At 44.1% G+C, this 24619-nt stretch overlaps 1 protein-coding gene across 9 annotated transcripts in view; it reads right to left on the bottom strand.

Annotated features, from left to right (window-relative positions):
* LOC105088760 (glutathione S-transferase LANCL1) overlaps window positions 1–2859 on the bottom strand; it is a 76565-nt gene extending 73706 nt beyond the window's left edge. For 4 of the 9 annotated variants that reach the window (XR_010382830.1, XR_010382829.1, XM_064490626.1 and 1 more), the window contains exon 1: window positions 2598–2859. Coding sequence is in view for 4 of the 9 variants with exons in the window: in XM_064490626.1 (XP_064346696.1) it covers window positions 2598–2642 (45 nt within the window). In the remaining 5 variants the exon portion in view is untranslated. The remainder of the gene's footprint in view (window positions 1–2597) is intronic. The other 5 variants (XR_010382828.1, XM_064490630.1, XR_010382834.1 and 2 more) reach the window with 3 other exon arrangements.
* Window positions 2860–24619: the final 21760 nt, after the last annotated feature.

Below are 24619 nucleotides of genomic sequence, written 5' to 3'. Positions count from 1 at the left end.
CCCACAGTTATGTGAGCTGCCAGGTCCTCACTCCTGTGACTCCGGGCAGAGCCGCTGAAGCCCCATCTTTGGGAGCAGGATGGGTGTCCTCTCCCCAGGGGCTCACACGCGCACCTCACCTGCTGGGTCACTGGATATGACTGGAAACCGCGGGCTCCTCTGTGCACGCACGGCCTCCCGTCCCTCCTGCGCGCACGGCCAGGGCCAAGCACCTCCCAGCGAGTCCGCGCACTCAGCCACGCACGTGTGCACAGCCAGGGGGTGGTCTGCAATCGAGGTCACGGAGAGGACGTGACCGCCAGTCGACCCAGAGCTGACCCGGGCGTTCGGAGGCTCCTCGCACCTCCCCTGTGCGGTGAGCGGACGGTCCACCCGGGGGTCCCCAGAGCGCAACTTTGGGAGAGGTGATGTGGTGCTGCGACATCTCTACCGTCACGCGGCTGAACCCCAGCAAGGCCTCCAGGGGAACAGGACGATGCTGGCGGGTGGCGCGGAGATCTGCTCACTTGGCGGCACCCAGGACACGCCTTGTAGGTGAATCCCTCTGGAGGGACCTGCCCCTTCTTCTGCACCTCCCCGCCCACTGGGGACCCAGCCAATTTCAGGTTTCACCCTGGAAGCTCCCCAGATTGCGAACCAGCACAGCTCCGGCCCTAACCCACCTCTCCCTCCCTGGGAGCCCCAGAGCCCTGAAGAAGCCTTAAGTTGTAAACAATAACAGTACAATAATAATACAATAGGATGGCTGTGGGGGAGGGACAGACAAGTTTTACGGGGTCTAGGAAAGAGAAAAAGACTGAGCCTGTGGGCAGAGGCAGCCTCTGCCCCGGGGCACCCCACTCCACAGTGCAGGGTGGCCGCTGGGCTGAGAGGAGGTGCCTCACAGGACTCTTCAGCCCCTATTCCCACCCCGCACCCACCGAGGGAGGGGAGTGGCATTTGTCATTTCCAAGTTCAAGTTTTCCAAGTCAGGTGGGCATCCCCCGCCCAACAGGGGAGAGTGGAATAAAAAGATGGGGGAACTTGGACCCCTGAGCCCCCCAGTGTGGTGAAGCCCCTGAGCAACGAGCAGTCAGTGAAATGCTCAGTGAGAAGAGGTCACTACATAATACTACATTCATAACAGGCAAATCATAAATAAAGCATCACACAAATGAGTATAAACACAAACACAAACAATAAAAAAGGGCAGGGCCCTCATGTGTGGGTGACACAGCAAAGCCAGGAGCCATTTCACAGGGACTCTGACACCTACCCTTGTGTCCCCGCTGCTCACTGACTGAACTACAAACATTTAGCAAGAAAACCCTATAAATTTATATGCGAACTGTCATTAGCAGTAATCACACTCTAGTCTAATCCCTCTGAACAAGGTTGGTCTCATTCTTTTATATTCCCTAAATACCTATTAGAATGTTCTAGCTACATGGCAAAATACTGAGATGAATGTAAAGACTAGTTAATGATGCAAGCTAATTTTGAAATTAAACTTTCTGAATTGAAGTGTATTACTGCTTGCCTGTTTCATTACTAACACCAAGATAAATCTTAAAATCTTTATGTATCCAAATGAGTCAAATGAGAACAAGTGGTAGGTTAAATCATTCATATACATACAGGACCAGAGAAATCACACAAAAGACAGCTTGTCACAAAGATCAAAGACACAAAAGCAAACAAAAAAACTGACCTTATATTAGAGCAGGCAGATGGCTAAGACATGAGCAGAGAAAGGGGGACACAGCCCAAATGGCAGGAATTGGGCAGAAAAGAGGGGCAAATTCAGGAAACCCTACATCATGTAAACAACAGGGGTCCCTGGGCAGAGAAAGAAAAGCAGGACCCTCCGGGCTGATTGTGGTCACATATTTTGAGATGACAAGTGGCCTGGAGGCCAACAAAGAAAGGTGGGGAAAGACAGGACTTTTCAGTGTCCCGATGTAACCTTTTGCTCATTATGCCCTCATTTCAATAAAATTAGCCTTGCAGATTGGAAGTACCCATCATGCACTGATACTTCCAATCCGGACTAAGTAAAGACAAAATCCCTTCCCACCTTGGGAAGGTGGAGCTGGGATGAAAATCAGGGAATACGACCCCAAAGCCTTCCCTCCCAATGAATATTCTGCCCATTCATTTTTACACCCTATGTAATCAACTTGCCAAAGAAACACAGGGCAGCCGCTCACCGGAGCCTGCCCGCTCTCCCCTTGAGAGTGTGCTATCCATCCCTTAATAAATCCCTACCTGACTTTCTTAACTTCTGCGTCCCATCTCTGAATTCTTTCTGTGACAGGACAAGAACCTAGTCACTGGCAACACTGAAAGTAAGTCTGCTCTTACTACATTTTCAAAAACAGCCACATATTACATCAGATAATTAAGGTTACAAAAATACGACATACTAACTTCATATGACATTTAAGCTTCAGACAGAAAAGAACTTCTTTAGAAATAAAATTACAAAGCATCTCATCAATAAAGACAGTTTAAAACTTCTTTTAAAAGGTATAAAACTTGGTCATCTTAAAAGGAAAACATTTCAAATCCATGTCTTACATATCATAATCCAAAAATCAGACATATCAATTACTTACAGCCCAGAGTGTTACCTGTCCAACCAGTATAAGCAGAGCAATCATGGGGACCAGCTGTCTTCCGCCCTTCTTCCATCTGCTGTAGAAGATCCTTCATTTTGGTCTGGATCCGCTTTGTGAAATGATGAATGATCTGAGAACCAAAAGAAGACAGACATTTAAATTGCACAGGAATAGGATAGGGTGGGGGAGGGTATCTCTCAGTGGTAGAGTGCTTGCTTAGCAAGCATGAGGTCCTGGGTTCAATCCCCAGTACCTCCATCAAAAAAACTAACTAAATAAATAAACCTAAGTACCACCCCCTCCGCCCTGCAAAATAAATAGATAGATAGATAGATAGATAGATAGATAGATAGATAGATAGATAGATAGAAAGAAAGAAAGAAAGAAAGAAAGAAAGAAAGAAAGAAAGAAAGAAAGGATAGAATAAAATAGAATAGGATAATACTGTAGCAAATACTTCAACTAACAGTCTAAGTGGTAAAAACAGACAGAAATTAATTGGCCCACTTGAATGCTTCATTGATTGGAGGGAGTCTGCCTTGCTTTTACAGGGTAAGTTTTAAAATGAGATAACACCCTGAATGAACTGTAAGTCATCAGTAGAATCACGGAAAATAAGTTGCAGAAACCAAACGAAAAAAACAAGGAAAAAAAAAGAGGTGGATTTGACTACACAAATATTATAAGAAGTTAAAGAACGTAAGAAGGATGGTTTAAAAGTTAATGACAAGGGGAAACAAATGGGACCTAATGGAACTTACAAGCTTCTGCACAGCAAAGGAAACCATAAGTAAAACAAAAAGGCAACCTATGGAATGGGAGAAAATTTTTGCAAATGAAACCGACAAAGGCTTGATCTCCAGAATATATAAGCAGCTCATACGACTCAATAAGAAAAAAATAAACAACCCAATCCAAAAATGGGCAGAAGACCTAAACAAGCAATTCTCCAAGGAAGACATACAAATGATCAATAGACACATGAAAAAATGCTCAATATCACTAATTATCAGAGAAATGCAAACCAAAACTACAATGAGGTATCACCTCACACCAGTCAGACTGGCCATCATTCAAAAGTCCACAAATGACAAATGCTGGAGAGGCTGTGGAGAAAAGGGGAACCCTCCTACACTGCTGGTGGGAATGCATTTTGGTGCAGCCACTGTGGAAAACAGTATGGAGATTCCTCAAAAGACTAGGAATAGACTTACCATATGACCCAGGAATCCCGCTCCTGGGCATATATCCAGAAGGAACCCTACTTCAGGATGACACCTGCACCCCAATGTTCATAGCAGCATTATTTACAATAGCCAAGACATGGAAACAGCCTAAATGTCCATCAACGGATGACTGGATAAAGATGTGGTGTATTTATACAATGGAATACTACTCAGCCATAAAAACTGACAACATAACGTCATTTGCAGCAACATGGATGTTCCTGGAGAATGTCATTCTAAGTGAAGTAAGCCAGAAAGAGAAAGAAAAACACCTTATGAGATTGCTCATATGTGGAATCTAAAAAACAAAAAACAAAAAACAAACAAACAAAAAAAACCCAAACAAAGCATAAATACAAAACAGAAATAGACTCATAGATATAGAATACAAACTTGTGGTTGCCAACGAGGCGGGGGGTGGGTACAGATAGACTGGGATTTCAAAATTGTAGAATAGATAAACAACATTATACTGTGTAGCACAGGGAAATATATACAAGATCTTATGGTAGCTCACAGTGAAAAAAAATGTTACAAGGAGTATATGTATGTTCGTGTATAACTGAAAAATTGTGCTCTACACTGGAATTTGACACAACATTGTAAAATGATTATAAATCAATAAAAAATGTTAAAATAAATAAATACATAAAAAAAATTTTAAAAAGGAAAAAAAGTTAATGACAAGGGGAAATATTTGCAAATATAAAATATAAATAAAGGAAAACTATAACAATACACCTAAAATTAGCAATGTACTCCATTTAAAAAAATCAAACATATGCAAAAATGTTCAATCACTTAGCAGTTAATGAAATGCAAATAAGTACAAGTACTAACCCTTGCCTATCAGAGCAACAAATAAAAAATTAAAAAATATTAAGTCCCAAGGCTGCTAGGAGCTAAGGAAACAGGTATTTTTGTTCATTGCTAGTGATCTTTCTCAAGGGAAATTTGCCAACATTCTTAAACATGTAGCTGACAGTGTGTCCAGATTTTTCTGCCTTTGATGATTTTTGAAAACTCCAGCTGCTACATCAGTACCTGACATGTAGCAAAATCTCCAGTTGTGCTTATGAAACTGTCTCTCCGTTTAATTCTGCCTAATTTTTCCTCTATGCATTTGCATTTCTGTTATTTGGCATAGATAAATTTACATTTTCCTGACAGATTTTATCATAAAGAAACGTCCCTCTGTGGGACTATAGGGAAAATGTTCTCACTACTGCATAGTTTGGGCTGTCAGGGCAAACTTTACAGAAATTTGGGATTCTGAGCTAAAGCAACCTTAACAATTAGTTACAATTGTATGTACATGCTGTGAAAGCTCCAGAGGTTTTCTTAACCCTGGAGGGATGTGTCTACATTTCTGAAAATTGAAAACAAATGGGCCTGTCTTTTTCAGAGAGATTTATTTATTCCAAAGACTTACACATTTCCAGGGAAACTCTCTCAGAAAGGGAAAGAGAGACAGTTGCCCCTTCCCCCTTTGTAAAAAGCACAGAAAACTTATTTTTCTTCATCCCTTGAGTACAGTACAGAGTTTGTGTATGTAGGATATTTGACTTCCATTGCCCCATAGGTGAGACCTGGGACTCAGGGAACCACACACTGGTTATTTTCTGTCTGGTAAATCAAGAAATCAATGATCCAGAAACCTCTTCTGTACATTCAAGAAAAAATTAACAAGTGCAAATATTAAAACTTCCACTGGCATGGCATCAGCACCACGGTGGTGCACTGCATCCTTTGTTTCGTCCGCCCCTTTAAGAACAGAAAATAGGCATCATCCATGAACACAAGTGCCGCCCAGCACCTCACCCCAGGGACCCACGGCAAGTCTAGCACCGGGTAATAAGCAGACAGACTTCAGCACCAGCTGTGAAACCTACAGGAGACTGAACCGGTTCCAGCTCCTCTCAGCTACAGTGGGAGTGCAGGCCGAGCAGGGACTCAGGCAGTCACCTTCAGATGAGAGAGCCTCTGTGGAAGCCCAGATTTCCAGAGGAGAAGGACCAACACTCCACTGGAGGGAACAAAAAGGAGTTTGGATGGAATGGGTAAGTGGAACAGCATGTCTCTACCTGCACCACCTAAGGTTACAGGTATGGCGTCTGGCTAAGTAGATGCCAGTGGCTTCTCCTGCAGGGGACAGGGAGAGTCACCAACAGAATGCCCGGTTTCTAAATCTGTGTGGGACTCTACTGAAGAGACTCCTTTCTCTCATTTCTCACCATGCATCCAGAGCACTGCAGAGGGAGTCCATGACTGGGGAGAGGGAGCAAATCATGAGAAGAGCATATGAGACTCCCAGAGGGCATTAAATGAGTGCAGTTCCTGCTGGTGTGTTCTGGACTCCATCAGGTGCATGAAAACTCAAGGAGACGTGACATCACCACAAGATCGCAATAATCCCCCAGTAACCAAACCCAAACATGAAAATCTAATATTTACACAATAAAGGATTCAAAATAGCTGTTTTAAGGAAACTCAATAGGCTACAAAATACAAACAAACAAAACACAAAAAGATGATTTAATGAAATAAACACTACACAATCAAAATGAGAAATATAACAAAGAAACAGAAATCATTAAAAAAAAAACAAAAGAAAATTCTGGAGCTTAAGAATTTAATGAAGTGGAAAATGCAATAGAGCATCAAAAGTAGAGCAGACCACATCGAAGATAACGTCAATGAGACAGGAACTTGGAAATAATCCAGTCTCAAGAGAAAAAAAGGAAAAAAAAAATGATAAAGAGTGAAGACGCCTACAGGATCTATGAGACATCTTCAAAAGAGCAAAATCCAAATCATTAGAGTTCCAGAAGGAAAAGTAAGGAAGAAAGAGGACAGAATATTTATTTAAAGAAATAATAGTTAAGAACTTGCCAAACCTGGGAAGAGTCTTGGACACAGACTTCATGAAGCTAATAAATAGATTATCCCATTATCTCAACCTGAAATGTCCTCTCGAAGACATATTATAATAAAACTGTCAAAAATCAAACACTTTAAAAAGAGAAACCTAAAGGCAGCAAGAGAAAAGATGACTGTAACCTACAAAGGAACCCAAAGTGGGGTGTCAGTGAATTTCTCAGCAGAAATCTTACAGCTCAGGAGAGAGTGGGATGATATATTCAAAGTGATGAAAGAAAGAAAAAAAACTCAACCAAAAATACTCCATCTGGCAAAGTCATCCTTCAGAAAAGAAGGAGAAATAAAGACTTTCCCAGACAAGACAAAAAAAAAAAAAAAAAAGCTGATATAATTCATCACCAACAGAAATGTCTAACAAGAAATGCTAAAAAGAAGTTCTTAAAGCTGAAATGAAAGGAGGCTAACTAGTAACATGAAACATATACACTGATGAAGATAAATATATAGTCAAACTTAGAAAACTCTAATATGATGGTGTGTTAAAACTTAACTCTAGTACAAAGGTTAGAACAAGACTATAGAAAATAACTATAGCTACTATAATTTGCTAATGAATACCCAATACAAAAAGAGGCAAACTGTGACATAAAAACATAAAAGAGGTAGTAGGAATAAAAGAGTAAAGATTTGTATGTGATTGAAGTTAAGCTGTTATCAGAGTAACAGACTGTTTCATCTACAAGATGTTTTATGTAAGTCTCATTATAACCACAAAGCAAAAAATCTGAGTAGGCTCACAAAAGATGAAGACGAGGAAATCAGAGGTGCACAATGGAGGGAAATCACCAATTCACAACGGAATGTAGAAAGAGTCAAAAAGGAAAGGAATTAACAATTGGAAATATATATATGCACTCAACACCAGGGCACCCGAATATATTAAGGAAATACTAACAGAGCGAAAAGGAGAAATAGACAACAATACGCTAATAGGGGACTTCAATACCATACTGTCAGCAATGGATAGGTCATCCAGACAGAAAATCAATAAAGAACACTGGACTTGAATCATACGTTAGACCAAATAGACCCAATGGACATAGATAAGACACCCCATCCAACAAGAGAATATACAACAGAATTCTGTACATACAGAGTATTCTTAAGGATAGATCATATGACAGGGCACAGACCAAGTCTTAGCAAATTTAAAAGGTTGAAATCACACCAAGTATCTTTACTGATACTGGTATAAAAGTGGAAATCAAAAACAGGAAAATGGAAAACCCACATATATGAGGAAATTAAATGACACACTCCTGAACAACCAACAAGTCAAAGAAATCACAAGGGAAATCAAACAGTATGTTGAATCAAATGAAATGTGAGCACATACCAAAACTATGGGATGCTGCAAAAGCAGTTCTAAGAGGGAAGTTTACAGTGATACATGCCTACAGTAAGGAAAAAGGAAGATCTTCAATAAATAACCTAGCTTTACAACTCAAAGAACTAGAAAAAGAATAAACCAACCCCAAAGTTAGCATAAGAAAGGACATAACAAAGATCACAGCAGAAATACATGAAATAGAAACCAGAGAAATAATAGAAAAGATCAACAAAACTAAGAACTGTTTTTTAAAATAAAACCTATAGGTAGACTAAGAAAAAGAAAACTCAATAAATAGAAACAGAAGTGATACCACAGAAATACAGTTGACTCCTGAACAGCACAGACGTGAAATGCATGGGTCCACTTATATGCAAATAGTAACAGCACAGTAGTAAATACTACAGCGCTACAAGGTCCATGGCTGGTTGAATTCAGGGATGTGGAGGAACTAAGAATACAGAGGACCGACTATAAATTCTACATGGATTAATCCCTGAGTTGTTCAAGGGTCAACTGTACAAAGTATCATGAGAGAGTACTATGAACAATTATATATAACAAAATGGATAACCTAGAAAAAATAAATCCCTAGAAACATACAACTAACCAAGGCATAAATCAGGAAGAAATGAAAAATAAGAGTAGACCAATAATGGATAAGGAGATTGAATCAGTAATCCAAAACCTCCCAAAAAAGAAAACCCCACACAAGTTGGTTTCACTGGTGAAGTCCATCAAACATTTAAAGAGTAATTAACACCAATCTTTTTCAAACTCTTCCCAACAATTGAAGAGGAGGGAACACTCCCAAATACAAGACCAGCAGGACCCTGATACCAAAGCCAGATAAGGACACTCTAGGAAACAAAACCTTCACACCAATATCCCTGATGAACACGGATGCAAAAGTTCTCAACAAAATATCAGCAAACTGCATTCCAAAATATATTAAAAGGATCTTACACCATGATCAAGTGGGATTTAACCCTGGGATGCAAGAATGATTCAATACATGCAAATCAATACATGTGACATATCATGTTAACAGAACATGAGATAAAAATCCTATGATCCCCTCAACAGATGCAGAAAAAGCATTTGACAAAAAACAACATCCTTTCATGACTAAACTCTCAGCAAACTGGTTCTAGAAGGAACACATCTTAACATCATAAAGGCCATATACTACATGGCTACAACTAACTTCATACTCAGTGCTGAAAGGTTGAAAGCTTTTCCCCTAAGATCAGAACCAAGACAAGGGTGCCCACTCTTACCACTCTTGTTCAACATAGTACTAGAAGTCCTGGCTAGAATACAATCAGGCAAAATAAAGAAATACAAGGTATTTAACTCAGAAAGGAAGAAGTAAAACTATCTATACCTACAGACATGATTTTTTTTTTCTTTTATCAAGTTCTGCACCCAGTCCACAGAGCCAGCTGAGATTTGCCAGAGTCAAAGACACACCCCTCTAGTTCATGTGGGTCCTAGGTCCTGATGGTCACACAGGACCTCCACATCTCAACCCACTGTGTTCTCCCAGCCCAGGGAAACAGGGAGTGGCCATCCAGGGCCACAGGCTAGGCTGTCTGACCAATACTCCCATTCTCCCAGGCAGTAGAAACATCTCAGACCATCCTCTCCACGACCCAGCTCACCTCACCTTTGCTCAAACTCAGCACCCCTAAAAACAAAGACCCACTATCTCAGGGCCTGTGTCACCTTCCAGTTCTCACTCGGCTGCCACCTCTCAGACACACTCCTGCCCGTCCTTCCTCTTTCCCAGGGTGTCCTGCCCTGTCTCGTGGTAAGACCCCCCAGGATGGGAACAGGCCATCTCACCCATCACTAGAACCCAGGGGCACAGCACACACCCAGCAGGGAAAGGACCCCAGTTGCTGGATAGGCAGATGTCTTGTCCTCCGCCCTTGGTATCAAGTGAATCCCCACCCAATCTCCATGCAGTGTCTCTGGCACCTGTCCCTGCCTTTTATTCCCTATCAGGCAAATTCAAGGCCATATTAGTTCATGCCGGCCTCTTATCAATCACCCTTTTACCTCACTGGCTTCCCTGCCCATTTCAAATCGACATTCTCCTCCTCACTAATGTGAGGGCTCCCCATTCTTTCAGGATGAGGTGTCAAAAGCCTTCCATTTAAGGTCATCAGCAATAATCATTTTTCAACCTTACCTCCACTAAGACTTCACATAAACCCTGAGGTCCAGGAAGTGGATCTGCCAACTCCATCCCTTCCTGACACTCCAGTGCAGGGAATACTCCTTGTAAACAGTTTAGTCCAGCATGACAAACCTTCTTCACAATATCTGTGAACCCAAGACCAAGAAAACCATCTCTTCTCAGAATAGTGTGCACGGAGGGCACAAATCAGATCCCCCGTCTTTCTCACATCATGGCATGTAACAAAAAGTATATTTGCACAACACACTTCAGTTAAAATGAGGACTACTGAAGCCTGAGGGGCTGGCCTGGGGCTGGGACCACCTGGTCACAAGGACTTCTCTACATCCCTGCCCCCCACCCATCTCGGCCAGCTGGCTCAGAAGCTCTGCTCAGAGAGTCACACAGCTAGCATCCCCTGCTCTGGCCATCCCGTTGTGCGGTAATGAGAAGCCTGTGCTGCGTTTCACTCCATGTGGCACCTCCTGAGTAGTTTAAACTCTGAAATGTCAATGGGAGATGAACAACAAGTTCATACGTAGAGCACAAGGAACTATATTCAGTATCTTATAGTAACTTACGGTGAAAAAGAATATGAAAACGAATGTATGTATGTTTACGTATGACTGAAGCATTGTGCTGTACACCAGAAATTGACACATTGTAAACTGCCTATACTTCAATAAAAATATATATATTTTAAAAAGCACGTGCTCAGATTCTTTTAATGTCAATGGGTTAACTTTTTAAAATAGCTTTTTAAAATAAGCCAACACTGGTTCAACAGACTCAGAAGACTGGTTAAACTGATCAGAGTGACCCTAATTTTTCTAAGCAATTTAAGTTTCTTCTCCCTTCTGCAACAAACCAAGGCAACAAAGTGCACATGCTCCCACCATCTTAAACTTCACTTAAAGGCCAGTGCATGTCTCTTACCTGCTCACCCAAAGCTGAGCACCTTCCCCCGGTGGTGACCTGTCCACTTTTGCTGCCTTTGGTGGCAAGGTCACCTGACCTCACCTCTGGAAAGTAAGAGCCCCTCCAACTTCCCTGAGAGGGTGAGTGGGTGCTTAATGGCACCAGCAGGAGGAAAGGCCTACCGTCCAATCCTGAGCCCAGATCCCAACTCACCAGTGGGCCTCCTAGAACTCCTTCCCCACTTCCAACCCCCGATACTGTCTCTTCCAAAAGCATGTTCAATTCCTCTAACCAGTTCTCCTGTGAAATGGTTAAATGACCACTTCAGCAAGCAGGACATACTCCCCCACATACAAAGAATATGTGAGAAATAACCTCCCTGAAAGCTTTTCAGCAGCTGGGTTATGCTGTTCTAGACTCACCCTTATCTAAGTGTTAAGGCCCTCCGCTCTCACCCTGGACTCTCGCACAGCTGACCAGCAGAGCCTGACACAGGAGCTGACGTCTAGCCCACTCCACCTTGTTTAATTTATACGGGTTGCTTTCTTGAATCTTGAAATGATCACCCAAAATGGTTCACCTGAAGTTCAATAATAAGTGCCATTACTTTTTTTAATAGATGAGGAAAAGCAGTTTAATGCTCTTAAAATTGAAAGCCATCACCCACTCGATTTCAGAACAGGAATCGAGTTTCGGGGGTTTTGTTTGTTTGTTTGTTTGTTTGTTTGTTTAAGGCAGCCCTGAGATTCAGAACCAGCCCTGAGTGAAGAATTCCAAAATTCTTCACTGTGCCCTGTCCCATCTTCACATTAGAAACACAACGATGACCTAAAAAAGACAAGGCCCTGAGGAAGGAAACCTGCCTATGGACCTATGTAAATAAAGAGAAGAACCTAAAAACAAAAAACACTGAACTAACTAAGCCATGAAGAAATAAGAATGACAGAGATCAGACCACTCCGGAAGGGAACAGAGATCTATGTTCTCCTCCTCTGCAGGTCAACCCCGGGAGGGCCACTCCTCCTCTCAGGCCTCAGTTTTCCAGTTCTAAACATCAAGATGCCCCGCTCATCTTGAAGTCTGTATGCTGCATGCTGGCTTCAGCAAAACAGCACACAGAAGCAAGCTAGCCAGCTCCAGGTGAATGTTAAACTTATCTGCTGCCCAAGGACCAAGAATGGTTACATTTCTAACGTTCTGCCTGACAAATATAAACTGACAGTAAGGCTGCGATTACATTTCAACCCAGACTCAGTCCATTAATATCGTTGACCAAGAAAACTTCAAAAGCAGACCAAGCAGTACCTACTACTGACACCTGAGGCTCCTCCGGTGTCCTCCCCAGACTCCAGCATCAGGAAATGTCACTTGTAAGGCTGAACGACAGAATAAAAACTTAACGGTAAAAACTTAAAAGGTTTGGGGAGGGGAAGCAAAAGACAGATGATCCACATACAAAACTGCTGACAAGGTCAGCTAATATAAGTAAGTGTTAAGGAAAACAGTAATGAAATCCTCAAAATATCCCAGGGTTCCAGTGGGTATAAGAGAATCCCAGGGAGGAATCTGATTCCAGAATCCTCTGAAAGAACCCCCTGCCACTGAAGGCGATGGGCATTAAACTTTTGCATGCACAAGAACAGTAGACGAGAGAACAGAAAATGAAGTTCAGGTGTTCGGTCACTAACCTGCAAGTCCTGAGAACATCACGGGTCTGGAGTGACGGAACCAATTCAGTCAATGTCTTCAAACCAAGAATTCAGTTTGCCTGCTCCTACTTTCCCCAAACGACTGAGCAACTGGGAAAAATGTGTTTCCTCTGAGGATGAATGAAGGTCGTAGCAGCAAAGCCTTAAGAACTGGTTGGCAGGGGGAGGGTATAGCTCAGTGATAGAGTACATGCTTAGCATGCACCAGATCCTGGGTTCAATCCCCAGCACCTCCATTAAGAAAATAATAATAAATGAATGAATGAATAAACCTATATACCTCCCCCTCCAAATAAAACAAACAAACAAAAGAACTGGCTGGCAGATTAAGCCTGCCCAAAATACACAAGAAAACTTAAAATCTGTTGCCACTGCTACAAAATTCCACCATACGGAAACTCAAGTGAAGATCCTGGCCTGAAACCTGCTCCCCTCCAAGGTTTTGGTGAGCAGCTGCCTCTAACGTAAAAATGTGTTGTCAAGTTTAAGAGCCATTGACTCAAAGGCTAACCGCACTGAGCAACTGGGACAGGAGGAAATGTTATATCGGGATTATAGGCAGATTTAAGGCCACAGGGTTTTTTTCACTTCCTTTCTGGGATAACCTGACTGACCTTTATAGGTGAGATCTCCTTACAATGACTCCTGAAGACCTCCAAATGGTGAGGTTGTGGTGGGATTTTATGATAAAGAAAATCTAGTTCCTCGATCTGAGTGGTTCACTGGGCGTGGTAACTGAGATGCGAGACTCCAGGGGGATCATCATGTAGTTGTCAACTAGGGGGAAAAGGATTCTGTCTCAGAGGTGAATGGAGGAGCAAGGGCTAGGGTACCCCTGACCACTTTCAAACATTTCCCACTTGTCCTCACAGCCATCCCATGAAGTTAAAGACGCAGTCCCCATCTATGGATGGGAAAGCTGAAGCCAGGTGTCCAGGCAACCCACCCAAAGCCGAAGAGCAGGAAGCTGCAGTCAGCGACAAAGCCAGACCCGTCAAATTCCCGAGCTGGCTAGAGAGCTGTAAGTGCAGGTGTGGAAGAAGGACGGGATCCGGGCCCGGACCTTCTCATCTGTCACTGCAAGCACCATCCAGCAGTCCACTTCCCATACCTGGCCAGAGTCTACTCAGGGGTAAAACCAGAGGTACAGGGGACCCTCTTGATTCTCAAAGGCAGGACCCCATGAGAGAGCTGCCTGGCAAACATCTTCCCATCTTAACAGATGGAGGGGCTCTCCCTGAAAGTCAGAATGTGGGGCTCAGTAAGCCCGGGTCAGAAAAAGGGGCTGTGGCTCCTCTGCCCTGGTGAGGCATCACCACCCCAGCCACCCTGTATCTCTAGGGAGGCGCCAAGGCTGGTGGCAAAAACATTCACAGTCTGACATCAGAAAGGCCAGGGCCCAACCCCAGCTGTAGAAAAATCACCAAAGTGGCCCTGACAAGTATCACCCTCTGTAAGGACTTCACCTTCTTCCATCTGAAATGTGGGGAGAGGCTGTAGCTCCAAGGGACACAGAGCAGACAGTGACGGTTTCTCCCACAAGCATGGAGGTGCTCCACACGAGAGAAGCGGAGGAGTCACCCGTGCTTCTGGGCTCTGCCTCCTCTACTCTAGTCACGATGCTACACTCCCTGGACTCCAATTTACTGAGCAGGTACACACAACAGGTGCTGTGCTATGCCACTTGCATTTATTATCTCACTCCCAACTCAGCTATTCAACGTAGACATTACTATTCCCTGTTTAGAAATGGGAAACAGAGGGCAAGGTTCACTAAGGTCAAGTCATTAGGAAGTGGCCGGTGGATCTCACACCCAACCTGTCCAAGCCAAAGCCAGAGCTGGCCCACACCACCACTCTAGGGACCTGCTGCCTGGGAACAGGCCCACAGCCCCACCTGGCACACAGCAGGAGGCACTGGCTGTGGAACGACCTCCCCGGCCCCAGGAGGAGCTGGTTGACCACTACAGTGCAGCAGGAGTTTTTTAAGTGCACTCAAAGGCATTACCTCATTCAGGAAGAATTATGTTTGAAGGTTCAAACCAAAAGACCTGTCCAGCAAGGTGGGTCGGGTGGTGCCAGATCTAGAGATGGAATTGCAGGAGGAACGGCAGAAAGATTCTTCAACCTCAAACAAGTGAAGACCTCCTCCCCAGTCCCCCATGCTGCCTCCGCCTCCACCCTCCCTGCCCTTGGTTGCAGCCGCGCCTGTCTGTCTTTGAGGCCAAGCAGCCTCAAAGTCCTACAGCCTCTAACCTTCCCCCAAACTCCTGCCTCAGCTTTCTGGGGCCCCCCTTTCGGGTGCAGCCCAGCCCCTGCCAGCACATTCTACCTTAAATGCTGGCCTCTGTTCCTTAGGTATCAAGTCTCCAGTCCTTTTATGTAAGTAATCCACGAACTGGGAATCAGGAGAACAGGAAAGCAAGGCCTCTGACAAACTCACCTGTGAAACAAGTACATTTGTGAAGACAGAGGGAAAGTGGGTGCAGCACACTGAAGCTGCAAGGATCCTTTCCTACATGCCCTGGAGGGTTCCCAGATGACTCCCAGTCACTTCCTAAGGCTACCTGCAGGTATTTAATTAGAGTAAGTTCCTTTGTCTTCTAAAAGACTAACCTACGCTTTCATCAGACAAAAAGAAGTCACAAATACAGCATCAAAAGCCAGGGAAGGGGCAAGAAGCCCGCGGCCTGACATTCCTCTTGACTAAAATGTCCTGGATCCTGTTTGCTGGAATCCACAAGTATGCAAGATCTGTCCCCAGCTGGGACTTTTGTTTCTAACACCATCTCACTGTTGCCACCTCACTGCCACCACTTCAGGTCCCCCATCTTTTTTTTTTAACTCAACCATCTTAACACGTTACCTTCATAACTCAAAGAAAAGACACAGCTTTGCACAGTTAGCACATGAAACACGTTTCGTTACCTGAAAGAATAGCAGTCGGAGGCCAGATTGTCTAACTCACCTCCTAGAACAGCTCAGATAATTCAAGAGAATCCATTCTGACAACCACACTTAGGTGGCAGCACAATTCCGTAAGCCTCCAAAAACGACACTGCCAACTCGTTCTGCTGTTTCTGCCACTATTGCCAACCTGACATTTGTTATAAGCAAATCCCAACGATGCTCTATTACCCCAGGACAACTGCTCATAAAGGCCTCACCTACTCACCTATTTCATCATCTTCCTAGTTTTCTACAATGAGTATAGATTAACTCAATGATGGGGGGGGGATAAGCCTCAGGAAAATAGCCTTGTCTGTTCCATTTGACGGCACAGAAGCATCCCAAGTGCAAACAGGTAGTTCTCCAGACAATCATTTGAGTTGTCCACACTTTCAGAGATTAGCACACCAACAGTCCTTAAATGGATTCAGTGCTAAGGGTGTGACATTTTTTCCCCCATGGAAACTGACATATTCAAGACCTTGCGGGTCATTCTTGATTTTTTCTCAAGAGAACAAAACACCAGAAAAAAATGCCAACATTTCAGAATGGCTTCGCTCCTTCCCCACTCACCTCCTTCAGGTGCATCTTTCAGTCCTCTGGTATCCAAGGGCCACGAGGTCCTAACTATGAGCCTCAGCACACCCTCACTGCACCAGCCCCTGCTTTATCCTCTTCAATGGGGTTCCACTGCTCTCAAGGTAAATTCCAGACCCCCTCAGCCCTGGGGAGTGACTGCCTGTTTGTCTCTCTCTGCTTCAAACACACTGATCTTCCTTCAGTCCCGAGCACTCTCTCTGCCTGAAAAACTCTTTTTCTCTTTTACCTATTTAGCTCCTACACATCCTCTGATCCCAGCTGAAGGCCCCCCCTCAAGTCTTGCTCACCAGGTCACAGGGTCCCTCTCTCCTTGGCGCTTGTAAGTTTCCCCAAGTTTATGAGATTAGTTATGACTTCTCTCCCACTAATCTCACAGCAAACGCCGCTGAGCACTGGAGGCACGGTACGCACACTGCTATCTATTGACTAAATCAATCCAGAAATCACTACTTGCAACGGTAGAAATTCACAAAATAAATGATGCAAAACAAGTGAGAATTACTGAAGAACTGAGAATTGGAGTCTTTAAAATGTGTTTTATTACTGAAATAAACAATATTCCTTAACTTTTAAAAAATCAGAAAATAGAGATACCAAAAAGCTTAACCAAAACACAAAAACAAATAAACAAACAAACAAAACCCTACTGCTAACCCTAATCCAAAGATTTTTTGTTGTTGACATGTTGGTACAAATCCTTCCAGGATTTTTTCTACCAAGAGCAGCCTTACTTCTTTCCTCACTATCAAAATGTAAGATTGTAGGATCTGCCAAATAATACTGCATTAACAGAGATGACTTGGCATTTTAAAAAAATGATGTCATCTGAATAGAAATAACAATGTATCCAAATCATTGATACAGGAGCCATCCCATTCTCTACACCACATCCCAGATGAGAAGCAATCCTCTGTAAAAACCAGCTTCAGAATTTTAGGGAAGAAACTGGATGAAAGACGAAGGGTGGAGGAGAGTATGTAAGAAGAGGGTCTAGCAAATCACTCTCAAAACACCCAATCTAAACTGCTTCCCAGAAAAGGGACATTGTTTTCTGAGTTGCAGGCTATGGAAGGAAACCAAAGGAGTGACCTTGTGGCTTGGTTCTTAAAAGCCAGCTGTTATAACTCTGCTCTCTGAGGACATAGCAGGGCTAGAAATGGTGTCACCAGGTCATCCCCCAACTCCAAGCAGAGGTGCACTGGAGCCTGGACAAGTAAATGGCTCTGTGTTTTAGGAGCCCTCAGGAAATACTCATACACTGGACCTGCAAACAGGAGCATTCTTGGGCTCTGCTGCCCTGCAGGGAAGACACAGGCCAAGCTCTGCCTCTCCACTACTCAGCGGTCTGGGGCAAGCAGCCTGGCCTCCAGAAGCCTCAGTCTCCTCATCTATAAAGTGGGGACTATACTCTCCCCTCCCCACTGGATTGCTAGGGGCACTGAAATATGTCTACGCACTGAGCTTGACACACAGGAGGCACTTGAATCCAGGCAAGTATGATCTGCTAGCTTTCCTCCACTGCTTGCTGTCAGATCTAACAAGCTACTGCTCTCGATGGACTGATCTGGTGCCAGAAAACATTATTTCATATAAACTAACTTAAAAGAAGACTTGTAACCACTACCAGAAGAAAAAGAACGTCAACAGGACAATAGGCCCAAGCCTGAAGCAACTGTACACAAGGCTGGCTTCCCTCCGTTTCTCTGTGCTACCACCGCCAGAAGACGTCACTGTGTGAAATGGACACACAGAACCAGAGACTTAACCAGTACTGTCTCCAAGAAAACTGAGAGAAGTAAAAGGGTGAGGAAGAGAGAAACTCAAAGGCTCAAGTGACTCACTCGGACTTTGAGCTGAAGAATGCAGAGCTCTTACCATAAGGATGAACCACACACCTAAAGGTGTAGGGTCAAATACACAAAACTAAGCAGTCCTTGCAAAACTCAAAGTGTAGGGCAGAAACGCGCACCCCAGGTGTCATCCAATTCCTGAAGGAAGGGTCCCCATCATTTCTGGGTCCCAGCGTCTGCGCAAACACCAAGTGTCAGTCCCGCTCTAAGCCTGGGCCCTGCCCAGAAACCTTTCCAGGTTGAAGTGATCAATTCCGATTCTCAGCAATAATCCCTTTAAAGGGTCAGCTGCTGCCCTGTACTCACTGATGCCGCCCTCCTTGCAGGTGGGAAAAAGGAAATCAATACAGCCACTGTCTTAGATGGGGAGGCCAATTTAAAGTGTGCGGCCCTGTGAAAGGCTGTGTAACCCACACAGGGGGAAGGGTCCCCAGGCTCCCGGAGGTGAGGCCGTAAGGGCGCGAGCGGGGGGGGGGGGGGGGGGGCGGTGGGGGGGAGGGCCTGGCCCTGCGGGCGCCCGAGGACTCTCATTCCGACACGGGATCCGCAGCAACCGTCGCCGCGGGGTTCAGCGCCCCCCGCCCCGCGCGCCCACGTGCCGCTGTCCCCCAACCCGTCCCGACCCCTCCCCCGGGCCCCGAAGGACGCGCAGGAGGAAGAGGGGCGACACCGCGACCTTCCGGGACCCCCGCCCGGCGCGGCTCCCACACGCCCAGGCGGCGGCGGAGCGCGGGACTTCCCGGGTGAGCGCGAGGAAGGCGCCCCCTGAAGACAAGGAGCAGGAGTCGCCCGCTCTCACGTTTCCATGTCCACGCGGGGGTCTCGCACAGCGCGCCGCCCCCTGACCCCGCGCCGCTCCAGTCTCCCCCGCGCGCCGCCCGCTGGCCGGATCAGGCGCCCCTCGGCCGCACACGTGGAGCCCGCCGCCGGCGTCACCGCCCGGGACACGCGCTCCAGGTCAGCGCGCCTGGCCCCCAGACATGATCTTACATGCAGAAAACCCTGAAGACTCAAACACAAAACCGACACCACTAACCAATACATTCAGTAACGTTGCAGGATATAAAGTCAACATATAGAAATTAGGTGTGTTTCTATACATTAACAATAAACTATCTGAAAAAAGAAATAAAACGATCCCATGACAACAGCATCAAAAACAGCAAAATACTTAGGGAGACATTTTACCAGGGAGGTGAAAGACCTGTATGCTGAAAACTGTAAGACTCAGATGAAAGAAACTGAAGACACAAACAAATGCAAAGATACTTTGCGTTCATGGATCAGAAGAACTAGTACGTACTGCTGTTAATAAATGTGCCTAGTTGTCTGATTCCCCATCCAACTGTTACACAACTTTTTCACTCCAAGTTAGCAATTTAAGCCTCCGGTGTCTTGCTCTTTGGATTCTCCCATGAATCAGAGATGCAGAATAATTTTCATGGGAAGAAGAAACACTGGAGTACGACCTCTTTATAACCTGACGTGATGGAACCCATAAGGTAGAACCCAGCTGGTGTCTACTCCCCTAACTCTACTTCCGTAGGATCAGAATCCTGGTTGTGTTCACAGCAGCATCGCATCCAGCCCCAGGAGAGCTCTTGCTTTCCCCCACTCCCTTATGACCAGCGGCAGGCACTACACAGTTCTGACCAACCAGACACAAGTGCGAGTCCTCTAGGGGCTCTTGGAAGGTTCTCATGTTTCCTGATAAAAGAGAAAGATGCAGCTGGCATGCCCTTCTTTTTTCTCCCTTCATCCTGGTGTAAATTGGACAAGAAATCTGGAACTGCAGCAGCCCTCTTACAACACAAAAAATATGAGAAAAACCAACATAAGTGCACAAATTGCAATTATTTCAACCCTGATTTGGTTGAAATCAATGCCAACAGCTGCCTACTTCTAGACTTCTTGTTCTATGGGAAAAACAATCCAACTAAGATATTCCCAAATTGACTCTTCTGTTTACTGTAGCTGAATGCAGGCCTAACGCACATTTATGTACAGATTCAGCTCCGGCTGGATTACTTTATTGCAAAGCATATGCTTTATTCCTCATAAATGCTACTGGAGTATAGTTCTAAGGCTTATGATAACTTGCTCTAATTCCTTTTCATACTTGACAAAATTTCACTGTAAAAATAACTTCTTTACCTTTGCTTTACAGTATCTTTTCTAGTTCCCAATTTTCTAACTCTCTCTCATAAAAGAGACTTCTAATTTGCGTATATTGGAATCAAAGTCTTACGAACAAAGAAGAAAATTTATCATGCTGTAATTGTATTTGAAGAAATTTTAACTGGTTCATCTTATTTAATAATGGTATTATTATAAAGAGAATAATTATTGAGCATTTATATGCCTGACACTAAGTGCTCTACACAGTATCTCAATTAATCTTCACATCACCGAATGATTCTCTGATTTTTAGGTGAGAAACCTGAGGCTAGCTCAAGGTCACATAACAGAGACAGCTGTTGGAGCTGTGACTGGACCGTGTAATTCCAAAGTCCCTGGGCCTCCACATGCTAAGCACTTACTGTGAAAATCTTTGCTTGATTCTGTTTACAGTTTACCTTTAGATTTTGGAAAGGTTTATAGCTTTCACTCAATCACACAGTATGAATACAATACAGAAATACTTGAGGAAAAAGAATGTGGATCATTAGCAAAGTTTCAGTCTAACATTACATTATTTTATTATTCTTCTGAAAAATAAATAATTCTTGCTCTCCACGTGCCAGGCACTGTTATTGGGACAAAAGCTGAATTAAGATTGGGTCCCCACCCTCGACAGTTCCCGGTCTAATGGGACAAACATAAACATAATTATGACGTCACATCGTAAATGCCTGAAGAGCCATGTGTAATCTGAAATATGCAGGGAAAGGTGTCTGTACATACACACTTCAGACATGTCTACAGCCTGGAGCTGCTGGGAATATGGTGTATCTTGGAAAACGGGCTTTGATTCACCCTTGCAGAAGGCATTTGGGAAATCTTCCTGGTTTGTTCTCAAACTCTTGCTCCTGGAGGCAGACAAGTGTGTAGGCAGGGCGCTCAGAAGGGTGAAGAGGAGACGGAAGGGCATTAACCACCACTGTGAGCCTGGAAAGGGGCTTTCGTGGGACCTAAGAGACGTCTCCTGGACTAGGAGCCCTCAGTGGGGTAAAAGGCCATGGAACTTTGTTCAAGCAGGAACATGCTTCCGAGTCTGCTCGGCACAGCTGTCTGTGTGTGGACAACTGTCCCCTGAGCTCCACGACGGGGACACACATGCCCTGTCCAAGTCTGTGGGTGTCCTCCCACCAGGCATTGTCACTGTCATCAAACAACCCCATGGCCAAGGTACAAGTATTATCCCCATCTTACAGATGACAAACATGAGGTGCACAGACTGGCCCAAAATGATACAAACCACGAGTGGTACCCAGGCAACCAGCTCGACTCCACGCTTCTAACCACCATGCTGAGGACTTTCAGGGGAGGCAGAAGAGCCTCGAGTGATGTCCACGCCCTAATCCCTGGAATCTGAAACGTGTCACAGACTTTAAAGTAGGGAGTGTCCTGGGGCATTCAAGTGGGGCCAATCTATCCACATGAGTCCTTCCTCTGCCTGGAGCCAAAGGATGTGGCCGAAGGTGCTGGCAGAGAGCTCTGCAGTGTGAGACGCCAGCTCTCATGTGGCTGCAGGGCCACGTGGAAGCCTGACAAGGAGTCAGACAGCCCTGGGAACAAAGAGAAGCCCCAGTCGACAGCAGCAAGCAAACAGGGGCCACACTGCTACGCCCCAGGGCCCTGAGTTCCCTGTCCACCTGAGACTGGAGCGGCTCATCCCCAGAGCCTCCGGAAAGGAGCACAGCCCTGCCGACACCTTGACTTTGGCCTGTGAGCCTCTGAGCAGGTGACCAGCCACACTGCACCCGGGCTCCCGACTCACGTAACTGTGAGGAAATAAATGGGCTGTTTGAAGCCAATAACTTGTAACTTTTTATGGTAGCAACAGGAAAATAACACGACTTTCTTATTTAACCCTTTGAATGGCCTGTGTGTGGCCGAGTAAAGAAGTCTCCCTGGACAAGTCTGAGAAACTGAGAAACTAGCATCTGACATGAGGCTTCTAGAAGGGTCAGGAGTCCGCACGTGGAAGGTGCCCCACTCTGTGCCGACGCACAAAGAGCGTGTGGTCCTTTCTGAAGAGATAAGCAGTCCAGGCTGAAAAGTAAGGAATACGCAATCATTCTCTTTCTCAAATACTGATGTTTTTCCGTATCTTTTCATGAAAGTTGTGTTCGAGGAAATACAACCGCCAAATATAAAAACACAGAAATCTTTAAAAAAACTAACAACCTTAAAAAATCATGATCTGAACTTTGAAGAGAGTAGAAACTCTCAAAATAGGTGTTTAACATGCACATATAAATAACTCCTAAAGCAAAAGGTAAGGGTTTGAACCTGTATTCTAGAGTCAAACTTCTGAGCATGAATACTTTAAATGTACCATGAGAGCTTATGAATACAATCATTTATTACACTCCTCATACATTTCGGCACTTGGGACACTTCATCTAATTCAATTCTGATAACTTACAGCATTATCATCCCCATGTTACAGACAAAGAAACTAAAGTTAAATAATAACTTACCTACGTTTTTAAAGAGAATAAAAAATAGACCCAAGTTTTGTGTATGTGATGATACAGAGTACACACACCAGGATATGTGCACATGTAAGACACCAGCCAGGAATTCTTTCACAGGAAAGGTTTCACAGACCTCTTTCCTCTAGGGCACAGGCTGAGGAAACAGCATTCCATAATCTCGGATCTCCCAGGGGAAGATGCTTTAGAATGGTTTACACATATGAGGAAGGTGGGCTTGGTTTTCTAAGACTCTGTCTGCAAACAAAAATGAATAAGCAAAAGTACCCCGATCGAGACCTCAAAGTAAGTTACTGAAGGAGAAAAGGGGAAACGCTGTACACGTTGACGGTAAAGAATGAGATGGTGGTGCGACTCCTACCTTCACTACTAGTGTTTTCAAGAAACAGAAGGATGCTTATCTAAACCAAATGTGTGTCGAGGAAATGCTGTTGGCTTAGGTGTTTGAAAATTGTTCATTCTTTTAAAAAAAAACATATATTTACATAATCAGGTCTGTTCTCTTTTCCTTTTTTCAAGCTCAGTAATACTATTAACAGAAAATATTCTAGACTACATATTCTAAACACATGCAACTGTCCAATTTTGATGTATTTATTTCATATCTTAAAAATGAATTGATAACCTGCTGTGTATACTCTAAGGGATATATATGATAACTACAAGAAAGTTTACAATCTCAATAAAGAACCAAGGACAATGGCTAAGTGATGGTATATTAATAAACTGCACCCAAAGGCTCAAAGCACACATGATTATAGTTAGCATAGGGACAGTGGGACTTTGTGGTCAAACTATACTTACTTTTGGAAAGCTGTCAGTGAAAAGTTAGGCTTTATTTTGATTACACAATTGCTGCATGGTATTAGCTAAAATCTATGGAAGAGAAGCACTTTCTGAGAAGGCAACTCAGTTTGCTATATTCAATTCTATTCAAGTAAAATTTGCTCAAAACCTGTTTTGGCCCCAGAAGACTACCAGGTGGCACTACAGAGTACAGGCCTCACCTGCGACACCCATAAGGTACATTACAGTCTTACGTTAGTTTAGAATATTGTCTAGAGGACCTAGATCATGACCCTACCTAACATTCTAGACACAGAAGAGATTTTAAAAATAAAATGATGCTATTAAATAATATATAAAAATAATTCCAATAAAACAATAAGAGTTTTTTACTTTAGTACATTTATTCTTCATTCAACAAACATTTACTCAGTATCTACTATGTCCTGGCTTGGTATCAAGTGTGAAGTTTTTTTCTTTTTAATAATAGTAATTCAAGCATAGGTAAGAAAAAATTCCTGTCTCAAAGAGTAAAGTTAAGTGGGGAAGAGAAACAAAAAGGAATTACAGTAGGCCCTCACTAATCATGGATTAAACCTTCAGAGCTCCTATTTGAGGTTTCAAGCATAAGCATGTGATTCTGTAGACCCACGTCACGATATACAACAATTCTCAATGACGCTGAGGACCAAATGAAAACAGAAGATGAGCTGACAGAGCTGTGGGCAGACAGTTGAGCTGACTTTCCAACATCCAATAATCCTTTTTCACCCTCACCACCAGGCGCGTTAGTGCCCCTACTGCAGAGATGATGACAGTGAGGAAAGCGTGCGGTGTGGGATTTAGAAATCTGGGAACTGCTGAT

The sequence above is a fragment of the Camelus dromedarius genome, chromosome 2 (genome assembly GCF_036321535.1).
Source record: "Camelus dromedarius isolate mCamDro1 chromosome 2, mCamDro1.pat, whole genome shotgun sequence".
In the NCBI taxonomy this organism is placed as follows: Eukaryota; Metazoa; Chordata; class Mammalia; order Artiodactyla; family Camelidae; genus Camelus; species Camelus dromedarius.
Note: the sequence above shows the minus strand (reverse complement) of the source record. Positions and strands in the feature narration are given on the sequence as shown.